The 23,325-nt window shown below is 35.8% G+C and overlaps 1 protein-coding gene across 6 annotated transcripts in view; it reads right to left on the reverse strand.

Annotated features, from left to right (window-relative positions):
• Window positions 1–7,857: 7,857 nt before the first annotated feature.
• The window catches only part of Alkbh8 (alkB homolog 8, tRNA methyltransferase), a 76,716-nt gene continuing 61,248 nt past the window's right edge, over window positions 7,858–23,325 (reverse strand). For 4 of the 6 annotated variants that reach the window (XM_010610630.3, XM_010610629.3, XM_010610628.3 and 1 more), the window contains 3 exons: window positions 21,917–22,173; window positions 16,130–16,279; window positions 7,858–9,229 (listed from right to left, as the gene is read on the reverse strand). In XM_010610630.3, the coding sequence (XP_010608932.1) occupies window positions 8,675–9,229; window positions 16,130–16,279; window positions 21,917–22,173 (962 nt within the window). In that variant the 3' untranslated portion in view covers window positions 7,858–8,674. The remainder of the gene's footprint in view (window positions 9,230–16,129; window positions 16,280–21,916; window positions 22,174–23,325) is intronic. The other 2 variants (XM_033764309.1, XM_010610631.3) reach the window with 1 other exon arrangement.

Below are 23,325 nucleotides of genomic sequence, written 5' to 3' on the forward strand. Positions count from 1 at the left end.
TGGTATAACCCCTGCAGAGGCTGGTAGTCAAAGACGGGTTAGAGAATTGTGGAGAAATATCCAACCTAAGACAGAGCCTGAGTATTAGACCTCTCATGGCTTGATGACAGGTAAGGGATTTCTCTGGACATTTCTCACCTAAGACAGGCACAGCCTTTCTGCTGAACAAGGAAAGTCCCTGCTCTAAATATAATAAAAAGGGGGATATGTGGGAAGCCAGCCATGGCCCATTGGCTTTTTGAAGGGTGACATTTGTTCCTCTTTAAGGACTGCACGTGTTAAACTTGTTTCTGACCCTGCATGAGAGAAACTCGGATAGCCAAAGATCTGTAGGAGTCAGGTTCTTCCTGTTAAAGATCTGACGTTAGCTGTAGGAGTCAGGTGTTTCCTGTTGATGTGCCTTTAAAAGGCTGATGCTTGTTTGCAATAAACGTCGCCTTGATCAGACTCTTGTCTTGGTGTCCTTCCTTTCTCTCTGCCCCATCTCCACCCCGCTGCTCTTTCAGGTTTGAGGCACTGCAGGACATTGCTCTGCGTCGCCAGTTCGCGACACTAGGAAACTAATTTTCTTTAGGCATTGTCAGGTAGTTTTTATGTGGGTGGTAAAGGGGCCACGTTTTGGAAAACTACTCCTCTAACTGATTGCAGATTTTCCTAAAATTTCCATGTGATGCACAAAGGGCCATTTTATTATAAAATGATAATACAACAATAAAAATTAATAGCAAGGAAAAATCTTTTTTGGTGAGTATATATAACTGCTCTCATGCCCAAGAGCATTCTTTTCTGCAATTGTGAAAGTTGCTTTTTTAAAACCCCATCTGGGGCCAGGGATTTAGCTCAGTGGTGCTGCCACTTGCCTCACAAGCCCAAGGACCAGAGTTCGATCCCCAGTGCCAAAGAATGAAAAAGAAAGAAAACCCCATCTGTTGGTTTCCAGACCAGCAGAGAGTGGCCTGAGCAGATGCCTGTTCAATGGGCATTGCAGTCTTTCTCTGTTTCACTTGAGACAAGTGTGCTGGCTTTGTCTCTTCTGGGAAGCACAGAGGTTGCTTACAGCCTTTCCTGTTTCAGAAGGACTTTGGAGAAACTCATTTGGCTCACAATTTTCAAATCAAATTTCTCTCATGAGAGACTCTGCTGGCATTTTGTGTAGGTAACTAGGGCAATGTTCTAAGGTCGCCTGGGAAGAAAATTTCTGCCTGGGTTAGAAAAGGATGGCCTGCTTCTATAGGACACAGCTTAAGTATTTAAAATAAAATTTCACAGCTTTGAAAGTCTAAAAATATCATATTAGTGCCACCCGGGATAGAAGCTTCCATTTGACATAAACTTTCTTTGATAGGTCATACATGGACAATATCCTGACTTGCAAGTATGAACTTCATGTAATCCAAGACTTCTTGGGTCTGTTTATTTCCCAAGCAGGATATATAAAGAGAGTTGTTCTATAACTGGAGGCACATAGAATTTTCTTTCTTTTTTTTTTTTTTTTTTTTTTTGGTACCCGGGATTGAACTCGGGTCCTTGTGCTTGTGAGGCAGGCGGCAGAACCACTGAGCTAGATCCCTGGCCCGAATTTTCATTTCTTGCAGGAATCTTTACTTGACTATGTAGCATTATGTAGAAAGAGGACAGAACACTGTCCCAACCAAACTTTTGTGTCTAGTTTAAACTGAATTTTAAGAGTATAGGCTCTGTGTTTTCTTTTTTTTGTTTTGTTTTGAGACAGGGTCTCACTCTGTAGTTGAGACTGACCTGGAACTCACTATGTGGCCCAGGCTGGTCTAGAACTCACAGCAAACATCCTGCCTCAGCCTCCTGGGTGCTGGATTACAGGTGTGCGTCACCACACCTGGCCAAAGATTTGTTAGCACTTTATGGAAACTGCTGATCTTTTTTTTTTTTTTTTTTTTTTTTTTTTTTTTTTTGGTACCAGGGATCCAACTCTGGTCCTTGCGCTTGCAAGGCAGGCTGTAGAACCACTGAACTAAATCCCCGGCCCCACATTCCACATTCTTTAATGAGATGTTTTTATTTACAGGATTCATTGTCAAGAATTAGAAGTCACAAGGTTTAGTTAATGAGAGAGTTCTTTAGATTTTATAAAACTTACTTTGGCAGTGTGCAGAAAAATCATAGAGAGGTGAGGCTTGAGGCAGGGGGGAATTAATACATGAAATATTCAGAAATAGAGGGACCTGGTGACCTACGTACGTGAAGTAATTGTGACAGCACAAGACAGAATCAATTCAGTCCTAAATGTTAAGGATCAGACTACATGTGGTATGGAGATTAGGGCAGAAAGTAATTAATAAAGGCTGAAGAGGCTTGGAAAGACATTTGAATAACTGGTTGTGAGGGTGTGCCTTCTGTGGGGCCTTGAGGAGCTATCATTATTGCTAAATAAATCATAATTTTAGATTTATTAAAGATCTACACTTTGTGCAGATCAAGGATCCAAAACCTGCCTTGCTCCTTATTAGTAAAAGAACTAAATAATTAACTTTTACACTACTCAAATAATACTATATTGAGGTAACATAACCTCAGATAAAACAAAACAAGTTGTAAGTATATTTTGGTAGTTAATTTAGTTGCAAAGCAGGTAACAAGAGAGGATGTAATAAAACCACATCTGAAACAGCAGCTACACATGGAGTAACCACCTGGTTAAGTTTCTAATAATCCATTGTCATCTCCAAGATTCATCTGCTTTCCATACTGGCTGAAAAGGTGAATTGAAATGGAACGTGGTGGGAATCACCATTCCTGCCTCCTTTAAGATGCACATCTGATCTTTGAAGGTGGCACTGATCTCTGCAATCTCTCCACAAATGTGGGCTTGCTTTTATCTTACTACTTTACTAGGGAGGTATTTCCATGTTTCTGCTTGGCATTTCATACAATAACATTCCACACTCCACAGGTCAGGGAGCTCATGTAAGGATTCTCCCAGTCGCTGTGTCTGTGCCAATTATTCCTTCTGGAACAGGGGAAATAACCACACCATGGCTTTGAGAATCTCCTGGTCCCACTGTGAGATGGACATGAACTACAAGGCCACTGATCACCTAAACTCCACAAAGCTCTACTCTTAACTGTGACATTTTGATTCTCTTAGAATTACATCATTGTCCAGTACTCTATCAAAGGCCAATGATTTCCTTTTCTCCAGTGCACAGGCACTCTGGCTAAAGGTCATAGGTCCCTTTAGACATTTGGGAGAAATATTAATAGGGTAAGTTTTTGACAGTGTATCAAGTTACCTCTCAAAAGGACCCAAGCTATCATTCATTTAGAGGGTTCAGGGTCTATAAACTGCCTCAGTTCTGGGAATTGATCTATGGACTGCAACTTTGTTTTGGTGATTCAAGTTAAGATTTGACATAGAATGTTTCTACTTGAACATATCATGAATTTAGTAGATTTTTATCTGTCCCTTTTTAGGTATATCATAGTAAACTAGACAAACGCCATCGGTCTCTGGGAGTCAGAGTTAATTTCAATCCACTGTGATAATTGCTTTTGGTGATTAAGTGCCATCAATTAGCCCTTGCCACCTGGGGATCAATTAGCCCCACTTCCACTTAAAGATCCAAGTTTGTTGGCATCAGTTCCAGCTGGATTTGAGAAGTGGCCACAAGTTCTTTAAAGATATTGAGGTCTCCTCACAAGTTTGAGGTCTCCTTGAAGGAACACTGCTTTCAATTTTACTCCTGTTGGCAACACTGGGCACTGAAGTCTTTCTAGCTGCTGCTTTGAACCAAAGTAGTTCCTATTGTTTCTCCTATCAGTGTAGACATCGTATTACTCCCGTGGATATAGTGATCCTGGTCAAATGATGTTGCCGCATCATTTCTGCTTTACCAGACATCTATATTATGTGTTCATGTTGCAAGCCTGTATAGTGTGGTTTCATTTGCACCCTTTTTTTCTAGAGCACATTTAGAGCAATATGATATCCTTGCTATGGTAGCCCAGCACCTACTGGTTAGCATAACCCAAATATCCTTTGGGAATTTCTCAATTTTCAGTCTCATAGTTTGTGTGAGACTTGTGAAACTCAAAGGTACACAAGAGTGTGATAGGTTGAAGCCAGTCAAATAATTCAATTGCCATAGCTACACAATTGGGTACAAGCCCAAGCCTAAACCAATTGGCATACCATTCATCTGCCACCATGATAGTACAACAGGTCACAATAGATACTACCAATCTTATGACTATCTATACAGTCTAGTAGACAGTAACAAATCTGTGAAATTTTTAAAGAGCTACTATTGTTTCCTCTGGTCTGCCTCAAAGTGTAGATGTTTCATTCCTTTACACTTAACAGGGACATTTATAAGTAAGGCTTCTTGTATTTATTATCAAGAAAAAAAGAAAAGAAAGATTGGCGCAGGAAGATCCACAGTATCCCAGTTAACATGTACTTTGTTTCCTATCCCTGCCCAAGGTTAATAATTACAAATAAAACTTCAAGGAATACACCACATACTCTTTGAGTTTGTACTTATAATCCTTTCTCCTTGTAGGATCCAAAGGGCTGGGTCAGGGACTGCTCCCAGATAATAATCATCCATATATACCACTCCTTCACACACATGCTGAACATATTTGGAAGCCTGTATTCTGCAAAAATCCAGAAAGCCCCTTTACATCTCATGCTTAGACTCAGGCTGTCTTTAAATCTCATGAAGCATAAGGTTTTCCTTGCTGGAAACTACAAAAGTCAGAGGAGACATTCTTTAAAAATGCATTAGATGCTTCTCATTGCAAAAATGAAATGAAACTTTATGGTCTGATAAAAACATCCTCTTTTCCCCCTCTTATTTCTTAAGTTTTTGGGGAACTGTAAATAGAGCCATACCAGAAGGTAAGGCAGCTAGAGCTCTCTTAACTCTCTTTTCATCATCATGTATTTTCCCCTTGTTTCTATAAAGGGTATCTGAAGGTTATATTCATGCATGGCTGCTTCTTCTTGGGAAATCAGTTCCTTTTTGGGATTTACCAAAAATAAAGTGGCATCAATCACCTGCCTTTCCATTGCTTACAATGATTTGGAATCCCTGAATGTGTTTTTGTCTCACTCTAATGTTCCCTAAAAGAATTTATGATCACAATCCTTGCACTGCATTCCATTTTTCTATTTTCATGCACTAACTGCACATCCTGCTGCCCAGTACTTCATGAAGTATCTGAGCTTAAAATAACAGCTGGGTTTATCTGCAGATGCATCACCAGGAAGATCTGCTCCACGCAGTACCACAGCAGACCCATGCTAAAAGGAAAGAGAAGAATAAAAGTACAAAACAAAACTACATTTAAACTAAAGAATGACAACTGCCCAAGACATACTCTAGGCAGTGGTGGTGAACCTATGGCACGCATGCTGCAGTGGGCTGTTTGCATCATTGAAAACTCTAAAAGGTTCTCCATCATGCCTCTAGGAACTGCAGTGAAGTTCCACACACACAAATGTGAACCTTATCTATTCCTTCTATTGTCTCACACCTACATCCAACTCATCAAAAATCCTGAGGGTTCTACCTCCAAATCTCATAGGCAAATGCCTATTATTTCTCACTACCTTCATTATTATCACACTGCTGTAATCCAATCATCTCCCATCTGGATTATGGAGAGTAGGAGGCAAAAGCCTCCTGACTGATCCCCCAACTTCCACTCTTATTCTTTTACTGTCTAATCTCCACACAGCACAGATGTCACTTGTCTGCTCAAACCCTTCAAATAGCTCATCATCTTTGAGTAACAATCAAAGACTTTCTTACATATCCTATATAGTCTACCTCACTTCCAAAATAACTCCCTGACTTCTGTTTAACCACATTCATCTGTCAGTGTTCATGAGGGCTTAGTTCCACAATCCCTCATAGCTGTTCAATTCCCTTCTATAAATGGTGTATTTACAGAAAATATTTTTTACAATTAAAGTTCACATTTTAACATGAAACAAAAATGTGTAGTATTTGCATATAACCTTTGCACACCCTCCCATACACTTGAAATCATCTGGTCACTTACACCTAATAAAATGTAAACGCTACGTAAATAGTTATGTTTTTCTTAGGGAATAATGACAAGAAAAATGCCTATACACATTTAATACAGATGCAATTGTTTTCTAGTATTTTTGAGACATGTTTGTTTGAATCTATCAACTCACAGATACACACGACTGACAATACTCATTCACTCTGCTCAAACTACACCAGCCTCCTTGCAGTTCTCCACTTCTGGCCTTTCACCTTAGGGTTTTGCCCTGCTCTCTTCCTGTCTGGAATGTTCTCTGCCCAAATAAGTAGGTAGTTAACACTGCTACCATCTTGAAGTATTCACTCAAATGTCATCTTATCACAGAAAACTATCCTGAATACCCTTTTAAAAATTGAAACTCATCTATCATCCCACCTTAACTCCCTTTTCCTGTTTTTTTCTCTGTGGAAAAAAAATCACTTTACATGATATATTGTTTGTTTATTTATTATGTTTTTGTCTATCCTACCACATCCAATTACACTACTCCTTCCAGCTAGAATGTAAACTCCATATTGATGTCTCTATTTAAAACAGTGCCTAAAACATAGTAGGCAGTTGGTAAACCTACATTGAGTGAATTGAATTAATGAATGGCAATGTTAAATAGACTGGACACACACTGATTAGAAAAGGTGAAGAACAATTAGGGGAGAGAAAAAGGAAGGAAAAAGCTGGCCTTTATCAGCCATCTTTTATGTAATAAGTACAGTGTTATTTTTTATGTTCCCTTACATAATCCACCCAACAAATTTCAGAGTAGGTATTACTATTCTATCTTTACACATGCATATTCACCCAAAGTCCCACAACTACTAAATGGTAGAGTTCAGTTTCAAATCTGTGTCTGACCTGAAAATATTTTATTCTTTCTAGAACTGTTAACTAATTTTCTTCAGGTGAGAAGTACAAAGGGAAGATTGTTTAGGAAGTCAGGTACTAAAATATAAACAGGCATAAAACTGCCAGGATACTACAACACATATGACTAAATTTCAAAGATTCCATAATCATTTCAGGGATCTTGACACATCTCCCTTAATTGACAATAACAAGCATATATACATATTTTATTATATAATTAACAAACTAGACTTGGCATTACTACCTAAAACTCCTCTAGGCCAATTTAAGGGGTATAATAAGAAACATTTCCCCAGTGCATACTATATTCCTAACATAATAGAACTCCTACACAAGTATTATTTCAGTGAATTTTCCTAACAACTCTCCCAATTTTACAAAAAGTTAAGAAATTCACCCAAAGTCACAGCTAATAAATAACAGATCTAGAACTTAACTTTCAGGAACTTTGATTCTAGAGCCAACTTCTGAACTGTGCTATTTTTTAATATCTTTTCTTTTTCTTGAGTCAATTTTAATATTTTTCATCTTCCTAGAAAATTATGTATGTCATCTACATTCTAAAATTTATTAGCATGGATCATAATTCAAATTTTAATGTAAAGTTCTAGAATTTATATTGGAAATAAAACTTTTTCACCCTATATTCTTTGTTTTAACATCTTGACTCTTATACATTCATTTGGAGTGAATAGTGTATCTTGATTTTGTATGGAAATTCCATGACAAAATGTTCATTATCTCATTTAAGAACTATCATTAAAAACAACAAATTCTGGAAGTTTGATACTTGGATATGGTACATCATTGACATTCACGGCAAAACATGTAATTGTCCAGGCAACCATAATTTATTTAGGTTATCTCTTAACACCTAGATCAATGAATTAGGAATTCCACTTAACTCTTGTTAATAAATTAGTCCTAGTAATTATTTCAACCATTTATAAAATAATCTTTCCTTGGTATTTTATTTTTTCATGGTATTTACCACTATCCTGCCCATAGTATTTATTTATTTACCTATTGTCTATCTCTCCTTCTAGAATGTAAGCTGCACAAGTGCAAGGGCTTTGTTCTTTTTGTTGGTTTCTTGCAGTGGCAGGGATTAGATTCAGGAACTCACACAAGCTTAGGATACACTCTACCTCTGAGTTATATCCCCAGCCTCTGTTTTTCCTGTTCACTGCTTCATTCCTGGTACTTTAAAAGAGTACCTGGTACATGATAAGGATTTAATAACTATTGGTGAATGAAGCTCCTACTAACTTATGGGTAGTATCTGATTAAAACTTTACCGAGCAACCACTGTGTGTAAGCCATATGCTAATTAAGTGTGATGATAAATCATGGCTATGACTTTAAGAAGCTAATAGTCATAGATAAAACTTCAGGAATATCATCTTTATAAATCTTTATTAAAATGTAGGTCCTTCAATAACATTTTATAACAAAAGATTATCTTCAAAGTGAGGTACTATTATGCAAGGATCCCAAACGCTTCACAAATTCAATTACTTTTAAACATCATCCTTAGTTGGAAGGTAGGAGAAACCTACATTTATGAAATCAGTCAACAGTAGCAGACTAAACAGGCCCTAAGTAAGTCTAAGGACTGAATGTGTCCTAAGGAACTCTCTCCTTTTATACACTTCCAAGTTTTTTTCTTTAATTAAAGGGGCAATTAATTTAGTCGCCTTAAAAAAAAAGCCAAGTATTTCTTCTCTACATGACATGTTCGTAGGCATAATCAGACCTTTTGAAGAATAACACACCAGTTTCCCTGATCATGGTAGCTTTGCAAAACACTGACATTGCTCAAAGTCTGGCAGGCAGCTTCCAATTCTCCATCACAGAACACATGGTAGTAACGATGAAACACAGGACTTTGGTCACGGGCTCCTGCAGAACCAAAGGGCTCAACTGGTTTGTCTTTACCAGTCTTTGTCTTAAGGTGCCAGGGAACCAGCACATCTTGAGAATGAAAAGAAGTCCTGTTAATATGAATAGGCAGCTCAGAATTAGTAATTGGTTTTGAACTGGATTCTTTCTCCTGAATGTCATCAATGGAGGGGACAGAAGATGCTGAGTTTTGACTGCCTGTGTCAGATTTCTGCTCAACCAGTCCTGGTGTGGATTTATCATTCTTTATCTCCTCTTTCTGCTCTTGGCTAATTCTGTTTTCTTTAAGATACTTTGACTTCTGATTATTATGCTCTTGTTCCATTGCCCAGACATAAATGAGTGCCTTCCCACCGGGTCTCAAGAGTCGAACAATTTCTTGGAGAGCTGCCACTCTACGCTCCTAATAAAGAAAGCAAACCAACAAAAATTGCCATTTAATTAACCTGAAGGAGATATAGAGAAGACATGGAAAAATATAACTCACTACAAGACTGTTTTCAACTAGAATCTTCAGTAAGAAAATCTAGCAAAGTACCCTCCCTCTTTCCTTCTATCTTTCCCCTTCCCTCCCCTACTCTCCCCTTCTCTTTCTTTCATGGGCCCTCATGCAAGCTAGGCAAACCTTCTAGCATTGAGCTGTATCCCTTGGTATGTTACTCAGCTTCTCATCACTATGATAAAAATATCTGAGAAAAACAACCTAGAAGAGGACAGAGTTATTTTGGCTCATTGTTTCAGAGATTTCAGTCCATGGTTGGATGGCTCCATTGCTGTGGGCCTAAGCTAAGGAAAGACATCACAGTGGAAGGGCTTAGTGGAGGAGCAGAGAGAGGGGGAAAGTGCTAGAGCCAAAGAGAAAGGCAAGGAACAAGATACACCCCTCAAAGGCACACCCCCAGTGACCTACTTTCTCCAGCTGGGCACCACTTCCCAACAGCCCATTCAGGATCCACACAATCCAATCACCTCTCTAGTCCTCACCTCTGGCCACTATTACACTGGCCTCACAAGTCCTCAATACATGAGTCTTTGGAACCCTTCATATGTAAAATGTAATACTCGGTCACCAAATGTTTTATATTAAAGGGAGAGGGCATCTTGTTTTGTGATTTAAACAAAAGGTGCTGAGGAAGTAGGGAAAAGGATATTTTATTTCTGTTACTCTTTCCCTGTGACTTTCCTTGACCAGCTGGGATACATGAAACATCTGGTGATTACTTACAGGTCTGCGGGCAGTAATAAGAGGGACTCCTAGGTGGATCGTGTATATATAATGCTTGTTCACAAAGCAATTATGTAAACTACATTATGGAGACTTCTATTTATAGTTTTGAAGTAGTTTGTATTAATTTTCCCACCACAAAGGCTGGATGAAACACAGGTTGAATATCTTTTATCTGACATGCTTAGGATGTTTCAGATTTTGGGATTTGGTAATGTTTTTATACATACAATGAGCTATGTTGGGGATGTGAACCAAGTCTAAACCCCAAGATCATCCCTGTTTCACGTACAGCCTGAAGGGACTTTTATATAATAGTCTTAGCACCTGCATTCTGACTGTAACCCATCACATGAAGTGCAGAGTGGTGTCATGCAAAAAGTTTTGGATTTTGGAGAAGTTCTGATTTTCAGATTAAGTATGCTCAATATGTTTATGAAACAACTGCTCAGAAGCATTGGAAAGCAAACACCACAGGCTTAACTTGAAAGGCTATAATTCCTGACAGAAGGGAATTAAATTCCAACTAGAAGGTGAGCTCTACATTCATGCCAGCTTTTACCTGAGGTTATTTCATTGTGGGGGAAGAAAATATCAATGGAAAACAAAAGTCTTCCTGGTATGAAGAAATAGCGTAGAGTATAGGGAAGTCTAGGCAGCTGGGAATTAGCGGACAGAAATAATGAATAAAACAAGAACTACAAGAACTATGCAAACTCCCCTAGGACATTTCCAGTTCCTAAATTATATGACAGAGCGTGACATTCTAAGACACCCAGCAGAGGAACAGCTGGGAAGTTAGGAAGCTAAATAGTTTTTCTTAGCCAAACAATGCTAACTAGACAGACACTGAAGGTTAAGGTCTGCCACGGTGCAATTAGCGTTGGAATATACCACCGGCTTTCAATCAAAACCTAAAAGGGCCACATTCTAGAAATAGGGACAAAAATAAAATCATCCCTAATAAAGCAAAACCAATTGTTTATAAGATTAAAGTAATATGCTTACACCTTATCTGTATGTCCTAATTAACTCATCTCTGAAGGAAGATGTAAGTATATAAACCTTTTAAAACAAAATATTCAGAATTCAATTATAAAATAAAGTATGTTTTAAAAAATTATGACTAAATGACTGAAAACCAGAAAAAAAGGTCATAGAAATAAACCTTCAAAGACTTTAAAATAACAATGGTTAATATGTACACAAAACTAGAAAAAAGAATTTCAATGAAGACATAAAATATATTAAGATTTCACACACAAATTCTCAAAGAGAAAAAAATCAATTAATAGCAAATTAGACACATCTCCATAGAGAAGTACTGAACTAGAGTTCAGACCAGTAAAAATTACCCACATTGAAGTACAGAAATGAAAAGGATGGAAAATATAAAAACGCTGTCAATCTAGAATTCAAGATCTAGTCAAAATAACCTTTTAAAAAATGAAAGCAAAATAGAGATATCAGGTGCACAAAAGGTGAAAAATTGTCAACAATATATGTACACTAATGAAAACAGCAAAGAGAATTCAACTAATAGAAACCTAGTCACTTTGAAACCTTGAAGTAAGAAAAAAGGAAGAACATCCGGAGGGTATATAGTATGATGAGATAAATGTATGTTCGAAACTAAAAACAATACATAACAATAAAACACTAAAAGGCAGAAGGGGGCTACTGTCATTAATGATAGTCTTACATTATTAGGAAGGGATAAACATACCAATTTCAGGTACACTGTAATGTCTAGGCTATGTATTCTATTGCCTACAATAATCACTTTAAAAATTGTAAAAGACTAACCAGCAAGCCAAAAGAGGAGGCAAAATATAATAAAGTACAATAAGGATATAAAGCTAGTGATGAAAGAGAATTCATATTGAATTGTTTTTCTTTTCCCCCTTGGTGGTACTGGAGATTTAAACCAGGGTCTTCACATTGAGCCCTTTTTAAATTTTTGAGGCAGAGTCTCATTAAGTTGGTAAGTTGCCCAGACTGGTCTCAAATTTGAGATCCTCTTATCTCAGTTTCCCAGAATGCTGGGATTATAGGCCTGCCACCACACTGGCCTAGATAATTTCTTTAATTGTCAAAGTTATACTGTACTGAAACAACTAAATGGTCTATTCAAGATGTCCCAAAAGCCCAAGAAATAATCTCAGACTATGTGTTAAATCAGAAAGGAGCATTTTCAGCATGAATAATTTATAGAGAAGTGAATTAACAGGAGAAAACTGTGAGGATTTTTCTAAACTGGGTCTAAGGAGTTGGCATTGATTTTTCAATTAAAAATACAAGGTAAAATCATTTTATAAGACAAGCACTTTTTATATATTATCTCATTTATTCTGACAAAAATACCATGAGGCTATTGTTATATCTTTTTATTTTTTATGATACTGGGTATTAAACCCAGGGCCTTCACACTGAGCTATAGCCTTAGCCTTTATTTTTAAATTTGAGGCAGGGTCTCACTAGGTCACTAAATTGCCCAGGCTGGACTCAAACTTGCAATCCTTCTGCCTCAGCCTCCCAGAATGCCATTATAGGTTTGTGCCACCATGCCTATCTTGTCATCTTCATTTTACATATGAGAAATCTTAGTATTCAAAGACCACTAAAATTAAGGGCCGGGGATTTAGCTCAGTGGTTTGGTGGCCTGCCTTACAAGTGCAAGGACCCGAGTTCAATCCCCGGTACCAAAAAAAAAAAAAAAAAAAAAAAAAAAAAAAAAAAAAATCACTAAAATTATTGTTCAAGGTCACAAAAGAAAAAATAATGCAAAATGGTAAAGGCAGTTGGGTTAGGTAAAAGGATACAGGAATGCACCAGAATGTAAAATGAATTTAAAAAGAGATAGTCTGCAATCAGGCAGATTGGAAAGAACAGTGTAGCAGTGACAGCATGAAGTATAAGGCAATAAAATGTACCACTCGTACTTCAATTTCCTTGCCTCATTGTCTCCAGACACTTGCACTATCAAAATAGCCTTTCCATACTCAATCTTGCCTCTTATCCTAAATCATCTTTCAAAGTGCCATAAGAACAACCCTATACGATATATAGGCTCTAAGATCTTTTCATGTCTCTCAAAGTCCAAATCATTATTTTCACATCCAAAAAATAACATAAATTCAAACAAATGAATGCTTGCCTGCTTTACTTGACTATGAGCTCTATGAAAGCAAGGACTTGGTCTTCTCCATTTTATATTCCTGTAATACCAGCACAAAACTGATTCTTTTCTTTTCTTTTTCTTTCTTTCCTTCCTTCCTCTCTCTCTTTTTCTTGCCTCCCCCCCCCCGCTTTCTTTCTTTCTATTGTGGTGCTGCTGGAGGTTGAACCAGTGCCTTCCCACTGAGGTATATCCCAGCCACTTCTATTTTTTATTTTGAGACAGGGTCTCCCTAAATTGCCAAGGCTAGGCTCCAACTTTCAATCCTCCTGCCCCAGCCCCCTAGAATGCTGAGAATATAGGAATGTACCATCACACCTGGCCCTAAACTGATTTTCAATGAATTATTTTTTACTGTGGTATAAAATATACATGACACAAAACTGAACATTTTAAGTATCAATTTAAGTAATGTCAGTGATATTAATTACATTCACACTGTTGCACAATCATCACTATTCATCACCAACACTTTTCAACAACCCAAACTGAAACTTTGTAGTAGTTAAATAGTAAATCTCCACTCTCCCCTCCCTAAGCCTCTGGTGACCACTATTTTACTTTTGTCTCATGAATTTAACTATTTTAGGTACTTCGTATAGGTGCTTCACGATATTTGCCCACTGTGCATGGCTTTTTCACTTAGTATAATGTCATCAGAGTTCATCCATGTTGTAGTATATATCAGAATTTCTTTTCCTTTTAAAGCTGAATAATATTCCCTTGTTTGGATAAACCACATTTTGTTTAACCATCAGTGGACATTAGAGCTGTTTCCATCTTGGGGCTACTATGAATGAGGCTGTTATGGACATGGCTGCACAAACAGCTGCCCTGTTTTCAGTAGTTTTGGATAAATATCTAGAAGTGCAGTTGCTACTAGGCCATACGCTAATTCTATGTTTAATTTCTTTTTTTCTTTTTTTGGTACCGGGGGTTGAACTTAGGACCTTGCTCTTGCAAGGCAGGCGGAGGAACCACTGAGCTAAATCACCGGCCCTATGTCTGATTTCTTGAGGAACTGCCATATTGTTTTCTCCAGTGGGTGCATCATTGTACATTCCACCAGCAACACTCAATTTTTTCCATATTTTCACACTTTTTATTTTCTTTATTTCTGTTAAGAGCCGTCTTAATGTATGTGAAATCCTATTTTATTGTAGTTTTGATTTGTATTTCCCTAATAATTAGTGATGCTGAGCATCTTTTCATGTGCTTATTGGCCACTTTTATATCTTCTTGGTATAATATTTATGTCCTTCATCTCTTTTTAAATTGGGTATTTTTCATTGCATTTCAGGAATTCTGTGTATATTCTGAATATTCTTTATCAGATAAATGATTTGCAAATATTTTCTCCCATTTTGAGGGTTGCATTTTCATTATCAATAATATTGTTTGATGTTGAAGTTTGATTTATCTATGTTATAATCTGCGGCCTAAGCTTAGTATATATATAAGAAAGCTGGGTGTGGTGGCGCACGCCTGTAATCCCAGCACTGGGGAGGCTGAGGCAGGAGGATCGCTGTGAGTTCGAGACCAGTTTTGGCTACATAGTGAGTTCCAGGTCAGTCTCAACTACATAGTGTGAGGTGCTGTCCAAAAAAAAAATCATTGCCAAATTCAACATCATGAAGCTTTTCAATTATATCTCCTTAAGAATTTTAGTTTTAGCTCTTCTATATAGGTGTTTGATTCATTTTGAGTTTTTTCTTCAATATGCTGTAAGATAAGGATCCAATCTGATGCTTTGGTATGTGGCCATGAATTTTTTTTTTTTGGTACCAGAGATCAAACTCAGAACCTTGCGCTTGCAAGGCAGGCAGTGGAACCACTGAGCTAAGTCCTCAGCCCATGAGTTATTTTTAAAGAAATGACAAGAAATATGGAGAGAAAGGTAGATATGATAAATTTCTAAGAGGATCCAACATATATTTGCAACTACAAAAAACAGATATAGATATACCTGTATATGTTACTTGTTTTTAATAACTTGAAGATGGTCCACTGCCATTAAGTAAGCTGTGATTGAAACATTTCTTTCAAATAAAGGAGATTTTAAATTTTGCTGGTATAGCTGCTGCTTGCAAGCCTTTCTCTGTTGATTAATGCTTCTAAGTGTTCTGACTGCTAGTGGCTTTTGCTATGAAGAACCCCTTTATATTGTGTGCTGTAGTCCAGCAGAATTTCTCAGTTACCATTAATAATAAAGAGTGAGTGATTAAAAAAACAAGTGACACAAGAGATTTTCTGACTTTAAAAATACAAATTCAGTTAAAGCCATGAGGTCTGCTGAAACTGCCAATAACTAAAAGAGTGGGGTATACAGTTCTTATATAGATTGGGGAGAAAAGGTAAAATGAGTGGTACAACCCTTTAAGGGAGATGTGAAATATTAAATTTATTTGTTTTAAAATTAAAAACATATTAAAAGAGTGAATAAACTACTACCACACAAATAAGACAGAATTTTGAAGAAAGACTAGGAAAGGGACAGAATAGGAAGAAAATAAGCATCCCATGTCAGTGATAAAAGGATGACAAAGAACAACAAGGAGAAGCAGAGTAGAAAATCAACCTGAGGAGCACACTCAAGAGATACAAAGCTTCCAGTCAAAATTCGGTGACTGAGTTTGAAGGAAAGCCTTTTTTGTAGAAAAAGGCTGAAACATGCAGCAAAAAAGGCACAGAATCCCGTCAGGCCTTTGTGTAGGTAAACATTACTCCCATGTAGCCAATCTTCATCACACAGGCTCTCTTACAAAGGAGGACAAATTATGTGATAAGAAAAGAAATGGAAAGAGACGAAAAGCTAAATCAGAATCCAAAACCAGTAAAATCCATGAACTTTTCCTGCCATGTTCATTACAAGTTCTTGGAGAAGGTAAAACAATACTTACTGCTGTTGCAAAATGGTGAATAACAGCAATGGAGATACAGGCATCACAAGACCCACTGCGAACTGGAACAGCCAGTGCATCACAGACAAAGGCTTGGAACTGCCTCTCTCTACAAATGTCCACAAGGGTTTTGCTATAATCACAACCAATCTATAGCAGAGAAAGAAAAGAATTTCATAACATTCTCTTTAAATAGCCTAAGAAACTAAGAGCTATGGGTTTATTCCATACTTCATTATTACATGATCTGAGACCATGACATTAGCAATTCTTAAAGCCAGTACAAAATTAGGATATATATAATTGCTCAAGTTAGAATTTATTATCTTAAAAGATAACAAACAAGTCAAATTAGTGAATGGAAATAAAATAACTAGAAAAAAAAGTGACAGCATTAAAAATAGAAGGTCTAAATGTGCTCCTAACTGATCATCATCAGATCTTTCTGTAGTATTACACATTTAAATACTACATTTATCCAATAAACGTACACATGTAATCTTGGAGGGAAGCTACAAAGATGATCTCAGACATCTCTCATACTGCACATATTACGTTGTGATGGCCCAGATAGCAGGAGGATAAATGATTTTTTAAAATCTTGCTTCTTAGTTTTTAAACATTTTTTTTTCCTTAGCAGGCAGCAGCACCACTGAGCTAAATCCCTGGCCCATATATGTATTACTTTTATAATCAGAAAATCCCCAAACAGCAAAAAGAATAAAATATTTCACTTTTTAAAGCTACTGAGTCTTTTTATGCTAAACCCCTAACCTTATCGAGAATAAAGTGCAAAATTCAAAATTTGTAAAATACTACTTAAAGCTTTTAGAATAACCATTCTATGGGAATGAGGTCACCAAAGGCACTAGCATCAGGTTTTCATCTCTCCCAAAGAGGTGAAGCCTAAGGTGCTTTATGTATTTCTCTGGTTCTGTGAGAAGTAGGGACTGGGACTTCCCACACTCTATCTCATTTTATTGCCTTGGTATAGTTTAGCCACTTCCTTCTAAGAATGCCTTCCAGACAAATACACACACAGAACTGCAATATGCACATGTAAATTAAGGAAGGAATGAAAGGAGCTGAAGAAATGTTTAATCACTTATTAATAATTATTCTCAGACATCTCTTCTTAACCCAGGCTCTATAATCAGGAAAATAGTTATATAAACAGATTTAATCAAATAGAAGTGGCCAGTCCAATCTCACATTCATTAATTTATTTATTTTTGATGTATGAACATTAATCCTTAGTTCTCTTAGTCCTTCTGAAAATAAGGTGTATGAATCCTCATACCAAACAATTCTTACTCAGTTAAAAAAACCACATTGCCAAGCTGGTCATATTTAAGGAGTTCACTCAATTTCTAATTGGTATTAAACAGCTTCTATATTCTATCCCAGAGCTACTTTAACTTCTGACATAGAATAAAAGGTAAAACTAGAGGTAAAGAACAGCGATTTCTCTTTAAGATGGAAAAGTACTAAAAGACTACTAGTAAAAACAGTGGCAACATTTCCAATTCATTGCTTCCTTTATCTGCGTAAGATTTATGCCTGACTTACTACTATTATTTATTTTCACCCAAATTCTATGCCACTTAGCTAACAGTCATAGTATCTATCTATCTATCTATCTATCTATCTATATTTATCTACATTTCCAATTCATTGCTTCCTTTATCTGCGTAAGATTTATGCCTGACTTACTACTATTATTTATTTTCACCCAAATTCTATGCCACTTAGCTAACAGTCATAGTATCTATCTATCTATCTATCTATCTATCTATATTTATCTACATTTCCAATTCATTGCTTCCTTTATCTGCGTAAGATTTATGCCTGACTTACTACTATTATTTATTTTCACCCAAATTCTATGCCACTTAGCTAACAGTCATAGTATCTATCTATCTATCTATCTATCTATCTATATTTATCTACATTTCCAATTCATTGCTTCCTTTATCTGCGTAAGATTTATGCCTGACTTACTACTATTATTTATTTTCACCCAAATTCTATGCCACTTAGCTAACAGTCATAGTATCTATCTATCTATCTATCTATCTATCTATATTTATCTACATTTCCAATTCATTGCTTCCTTTATCTGCGTAAGATTTATGCCTGACTTACTACTATTATTTATTTTCACCCAAATTCTATGCCACTTAGCTAACAGTCATAGTATCTATCTATCTATCTATCTATCTATCTATATTTATCTACATTTCCAATTCATTGCTTCCTTTATCTGCGTAAGATTTATGCCTGACTTACTACTATTATTTATTTTCACCCAAATTCTATGCCACTTAGCTAACAGTCATAGTATCTATCTATCTATCTATCTATCTATCTATCTATATATCTATCTATAAAGCAGTCAAATAAAATACATATCATATTTTGGTGCTGGCTAGCTTTGGTTACATTTAAATTCAGTTCACAGAATCAGAAGTTTCAAGTATGCCCAATTCTAATAATAAGTTAAACCTTACTAAAAGCTAGCAGGAAGAAATCCAACCTCCTTATAAAATAAATCCTCAGAGAAAGGGCTCAATAGTCATTCAGAGGAAGAGAGTTATTATCTGAGAACCACAGATAAAATACAACAAGGAGAGCAGCAGCCAAATAAAACAAGGAAATTTCTCTCTTCTTGTCAGGCTTTTATGGCTATTTGTATACAGCATTCCTTTTTACCAACAAAAACGAACACAAGCAATTTTAGTAACAAAACACCAGGCCTATTATAGATTCTCCACTGACATGGAACCAACTCATGTCTGGCTCAGTACTTTCATTTTTCATTTATTTATTGCTGGAGTCTTTTTTTGGGGGGGTAATCGGGGATTAAACTTGGGACCTTGTGCTTGCAGAGTAGGTAGCAGAACCACTGAGCTAAATCCCTGGCCTGCTGGAGTCTTCTACATGCTATAGTCCAATCACCAAAGATATTATTAAGTATTTGAAAGTCTCCCTAACAATATAGCATAATTTCAATAGCAGGACAGAAAATGGCTTATATAGAAACACACACATATATAAACACACACACATACACACACACACACACACATATACAGAAGGACTGTGTGTTGGATGGAGATCAATGACATAAAAATTTATATTAAACTTTAAATATTTTTTACTCTATATACTTTTTAATCATCAACAAAAATTCCAGAAGTATAGGCAATTCGAAAAAGTTCAACTTAATAATCAAAGCTGCAAATTAAAGTAAGTTCTAAATTTTTTATACTAAACTATCAAAATATTTTAAAATTAAAATATACCACAGGCAATACAATAAAACTTTCTCTTATATATCATTGGTGACAGATCAAACTGGCTTAATCATTTAAAATCAGGCTAATATCTACTTTAAACAGCTTTCTTTTCCCTGAGATTCCTCTACATTAAAGCAAAATCTTTCTTTAATGTATTCAATTCTCAAAGTGTACTCTGAGTTAAGAAGTATTACCATATTTCAAACCAGGAAACCTCATCTCAAAGTAAGTAATTTTCTCAAAGTTTAACAGTAAAGTAGTAGAACAGGGATATATATTTTTTAAACAGAGATTTAAAAACTGTTTTTTTCTCACTCCAAAAATCCATATTCTTCCTTGTTATATTTTTTCTCAATATCAATGTTGTGCAAAAAAATATATACACATATTTATTACTGTATTTTAAATTTTATAAAAAATTTTATTTTATTTTAGCACAAATACCTTAACATATATGCCTTCTTAAAATTTTAAGTGTGCAATCCTTCAACTATCCTTTTTCCTTTCCTTCCTTTCTCTTATTGGTAGTGCTAAGGGTCAAATCCAGGGCTTCAAACATGCTAGGTAAGCACTATGCCACTAAGTTATATTCCAGCCCTGTAGTGTTATTTACAATATCTCCAGGCTGAAAATAACCAAATGGTAAGTAACAGCTACCTTAGAATACTATGAAATTCAGAAAGTTTGTCAAAATGAAAATATTAAGTGATATAAATTAAGTATCAAATTGCATGCATACTCCTCACTATATATTTATAAGAAAACAATGAGAGGATATTTATCACAATACACTGATTTATTAGGTCATAGGATTATAGGTGATTATCTTTCATAAGTCTTCTGAATGAGAGTTACACAATTTTTCTTTCTTAAAAAGTATACAAGACTTTTTAAACTATTAAGAAAACATGCAATTATAGGATAATCAGGCTGGTGATGATAATTTAAAGTGCAAAGAAATAGACAAAGGCAATAAAGTGCAAAGAAAGGAGACACTAAACTAGATCAGAATCCTGGCCTCACAGAAAACCAGCTGAACAACTTCAGAAAGCTACTTATAATCTCAGAACTTCTGTTTCCTCATCTAAAAAGTAAGAATAAAAAAATCCACTTCTCAGAGGATCATATTAATTGGCAGAGATTGAATATTTCATTAAACATAAAAGTACATAAAAGTACAATGCAGAGTTAGTAATTGTTACCTAGGAAACAAGGGCTGAACAAAAAACCCTGTCCTGGAGTCTAGATGTAACCAGCAAAGTAAGGTTTAAAATATTTTACCCTTACTTCAGACTCATCTATTTTGAGGTTATCACATTCCTTCATGGCTGCAGAACACAAGACTGTATACATTTTGGCTTTCATGTAAGTTTTCATGTAAGAAATTGGAGGTAAATTCACAGGTTTTCTCCTTACCATTCAGCGAACCATTAATAAGCTTCCACGGCTATGTGCTGACTAATTGTAGCACAAAACAGACATGATTCCTTCCACCTCATAATGTATAGCCTGGTGCTCTCTGTCACCGTAATTAGTCTTTAAGGTCTCTTCTAGAAGACTGTCAGAGTATGGAATCTACAAGATGAGGCTGTAATACTTGTCCTGAAACTATGTGACCTTGGGGATATCATAACTTGACTGAGCCTCAGTATTCCCACTAGTAAAGTGGAGATAGTAATACTGATCTTGTAGATTATACATGTGAAAGATAAGCACAACACTTGACACATAGTGGATAACTGACACTGTTAGTTTCCTTTATGTTCTTTCTTTTCCTGGGTAGTCAATATAGGTTAAAATAAAAATAAGACCTAAAGCATATAAATAAATCTATATAAACATATTCCCATAAATAGACTGCTAGTATGATTATGTATAACTATGTATAACAACCAAGAAAATCCACACCGTCTATTAAGTACATACATACTTATTTTGGAAACTAATTAGAACTGAATGTGTTCTGAGACCAATACACATAATCAATCTGAGTGTTATCTTCCTCGACAACAAGACACCAATAAATGGTGTACTTTTTTCCTACTATAAGTAAAGTAATACCTTATTTGGAATTTCAAGTTTCAATTATATCTCCTCGTTATATAACACCAGGGAAGATTAACTGTGAAGCCTCAATTCCTTATTTATAAGATTGATCAAAATATCTATTTTACTTTCTCATCCTCAAGAGGGTCCAAGCAAAGAAACTCATTCGTATAAAACACCTTTCTAATCTGCAAAGTTTCATGTATAATTGTTAAAAAGCTTACTGATAAAAGTTTTATTGGAAAGAAAAATTTACAGTGAGCAAAAAGCTACAACTGATGGCATGCCCATAAATTTCTAGAATAAAAAAGAATGGGAATGTTCACTGACTTTCAATTTGTTGTGACTTTTCTGTAATGCCTTTAAAAATAGCATGTATCTTGAGAAAGAAAGATAATAATAACCATTGCAAATAAAGCAAGAGTCAAGCAACTTCACTTGCCGTGTATAACTCCTTATTGATGCCAAGATACTTTCCATTGCCACATCCAATATCAGCCACTATCGAACCATCTGGCAAAGCCTTCAAAAACTCCACAATGTGTGGCCAAGGAGTGTGTCTCGTGCTGCTGAAGTGTCCAGCAATCTCCTCATAAACTCGATGAACATATTCTTGCTCCAGCTGTGATGCTTCTTTATCATTCTCTGGAAATGAGGGAGAAGTCTCTTTCCTCTGGCTGTCACAGACCAAAGAATAATCTAAATGAAAAAATAAGGCAATATAAACCTTTCTTTATCCGAAGATGAATGAAGTACCAAGTTTTCTTAAAATCAATGCAAATTTGGTGACTAAGGACAAAAAGGCTCTGACTTATAAGTTAAATAAACTTCTTCGCCTATAAGTCCAAGTATATATGCAAGGGGATATATAATATAAAAAGGAGGAAAATATTCATTTATAGGATAATGTGACTGTAATCTGCATCTGCCTTAGAATTAAGATGCCTATTTCATCTCGAGAGTAAGAGTTCTTTTATTCAGAAAGCTTCTTGATAAATAGAGCCTCCCTGTGACAAATGTAGCCAAACAAGACTTAAAGCTTTTCCTTTACAAGTAAAGGTTAAGTATTCCAGGTACTTTAGTACTCTCAAAAGAACAATAAAATGTAGAAATAGTGTGTCCTTTGGTAATAATGACAAGCATTTACTGAATACTATTTGAAACAGTTTCTATGTATTGTCTCAATTCTCATCATGATGTTATAATAATACAAGCATTTTAAAGTTGAGGAAACTTTAGCACAAAGAAGGTAAATAACATTCCTTAAATGACAGAGATAGTCAAAACTTGGACCCAGTAACTACACTATATTGCCTTCTTCCATAGAGTGAGCAAACCCAACGGAGATCTCTACCTAGTAGAGATAACACTGGAAATTTCTAATTTAATATCTCAAGTTGATTTTGAAGTTGTTCCTTGTTCTCTGTAATAATAGCTAATATTAATCATATATTCTTGCCTGGTTTCTGCAATGCAATATTTTGTTTGTTTTCTGCCAAGGTCTGTGGCATTTATGTCATTATAGGTACCATCCTAGGAATAAAGGAAGAAGCAGTATATCAAGAGAAGATTGCAGCAATAAGGAGAAATCACATGACAGGAATTTGGCAGCAATTTTCATAGCTTTGGGATTGGACATAAAACACGATTATTTTCCTTAAATCTAACTAGATTATGCCAAACCTAGAAAAAGCCTAACCCCATGAATGGGCAAAGGAAATGCTAAACATTTTAAATGGATATAGATAGCCTCAAAGCTTGAGGGCTCTTGAAACATACACATGGAAATAGACAAATTGTATTACATTGATTATATCAGAATTGCAAATATACATATACATATATATATAT

The sequence above is a fragment of the Fukomys damarensis genome, unplaced genomic scaffold (genome assembly GCF_012274545.1).
Source record: "Fukomys damarensis isolate Sample0158 unplaced genomic scaffold, DMR_v1.0_HiC HiC_scaffold_16, whole genome shotgun sequence".
Taxonomy (NCBI): Eukaryota; Metazoa; Chordata; class Mammalia; order Rodentia; family Bathyergidae; genus Fukomys; species Fukomys damarensis.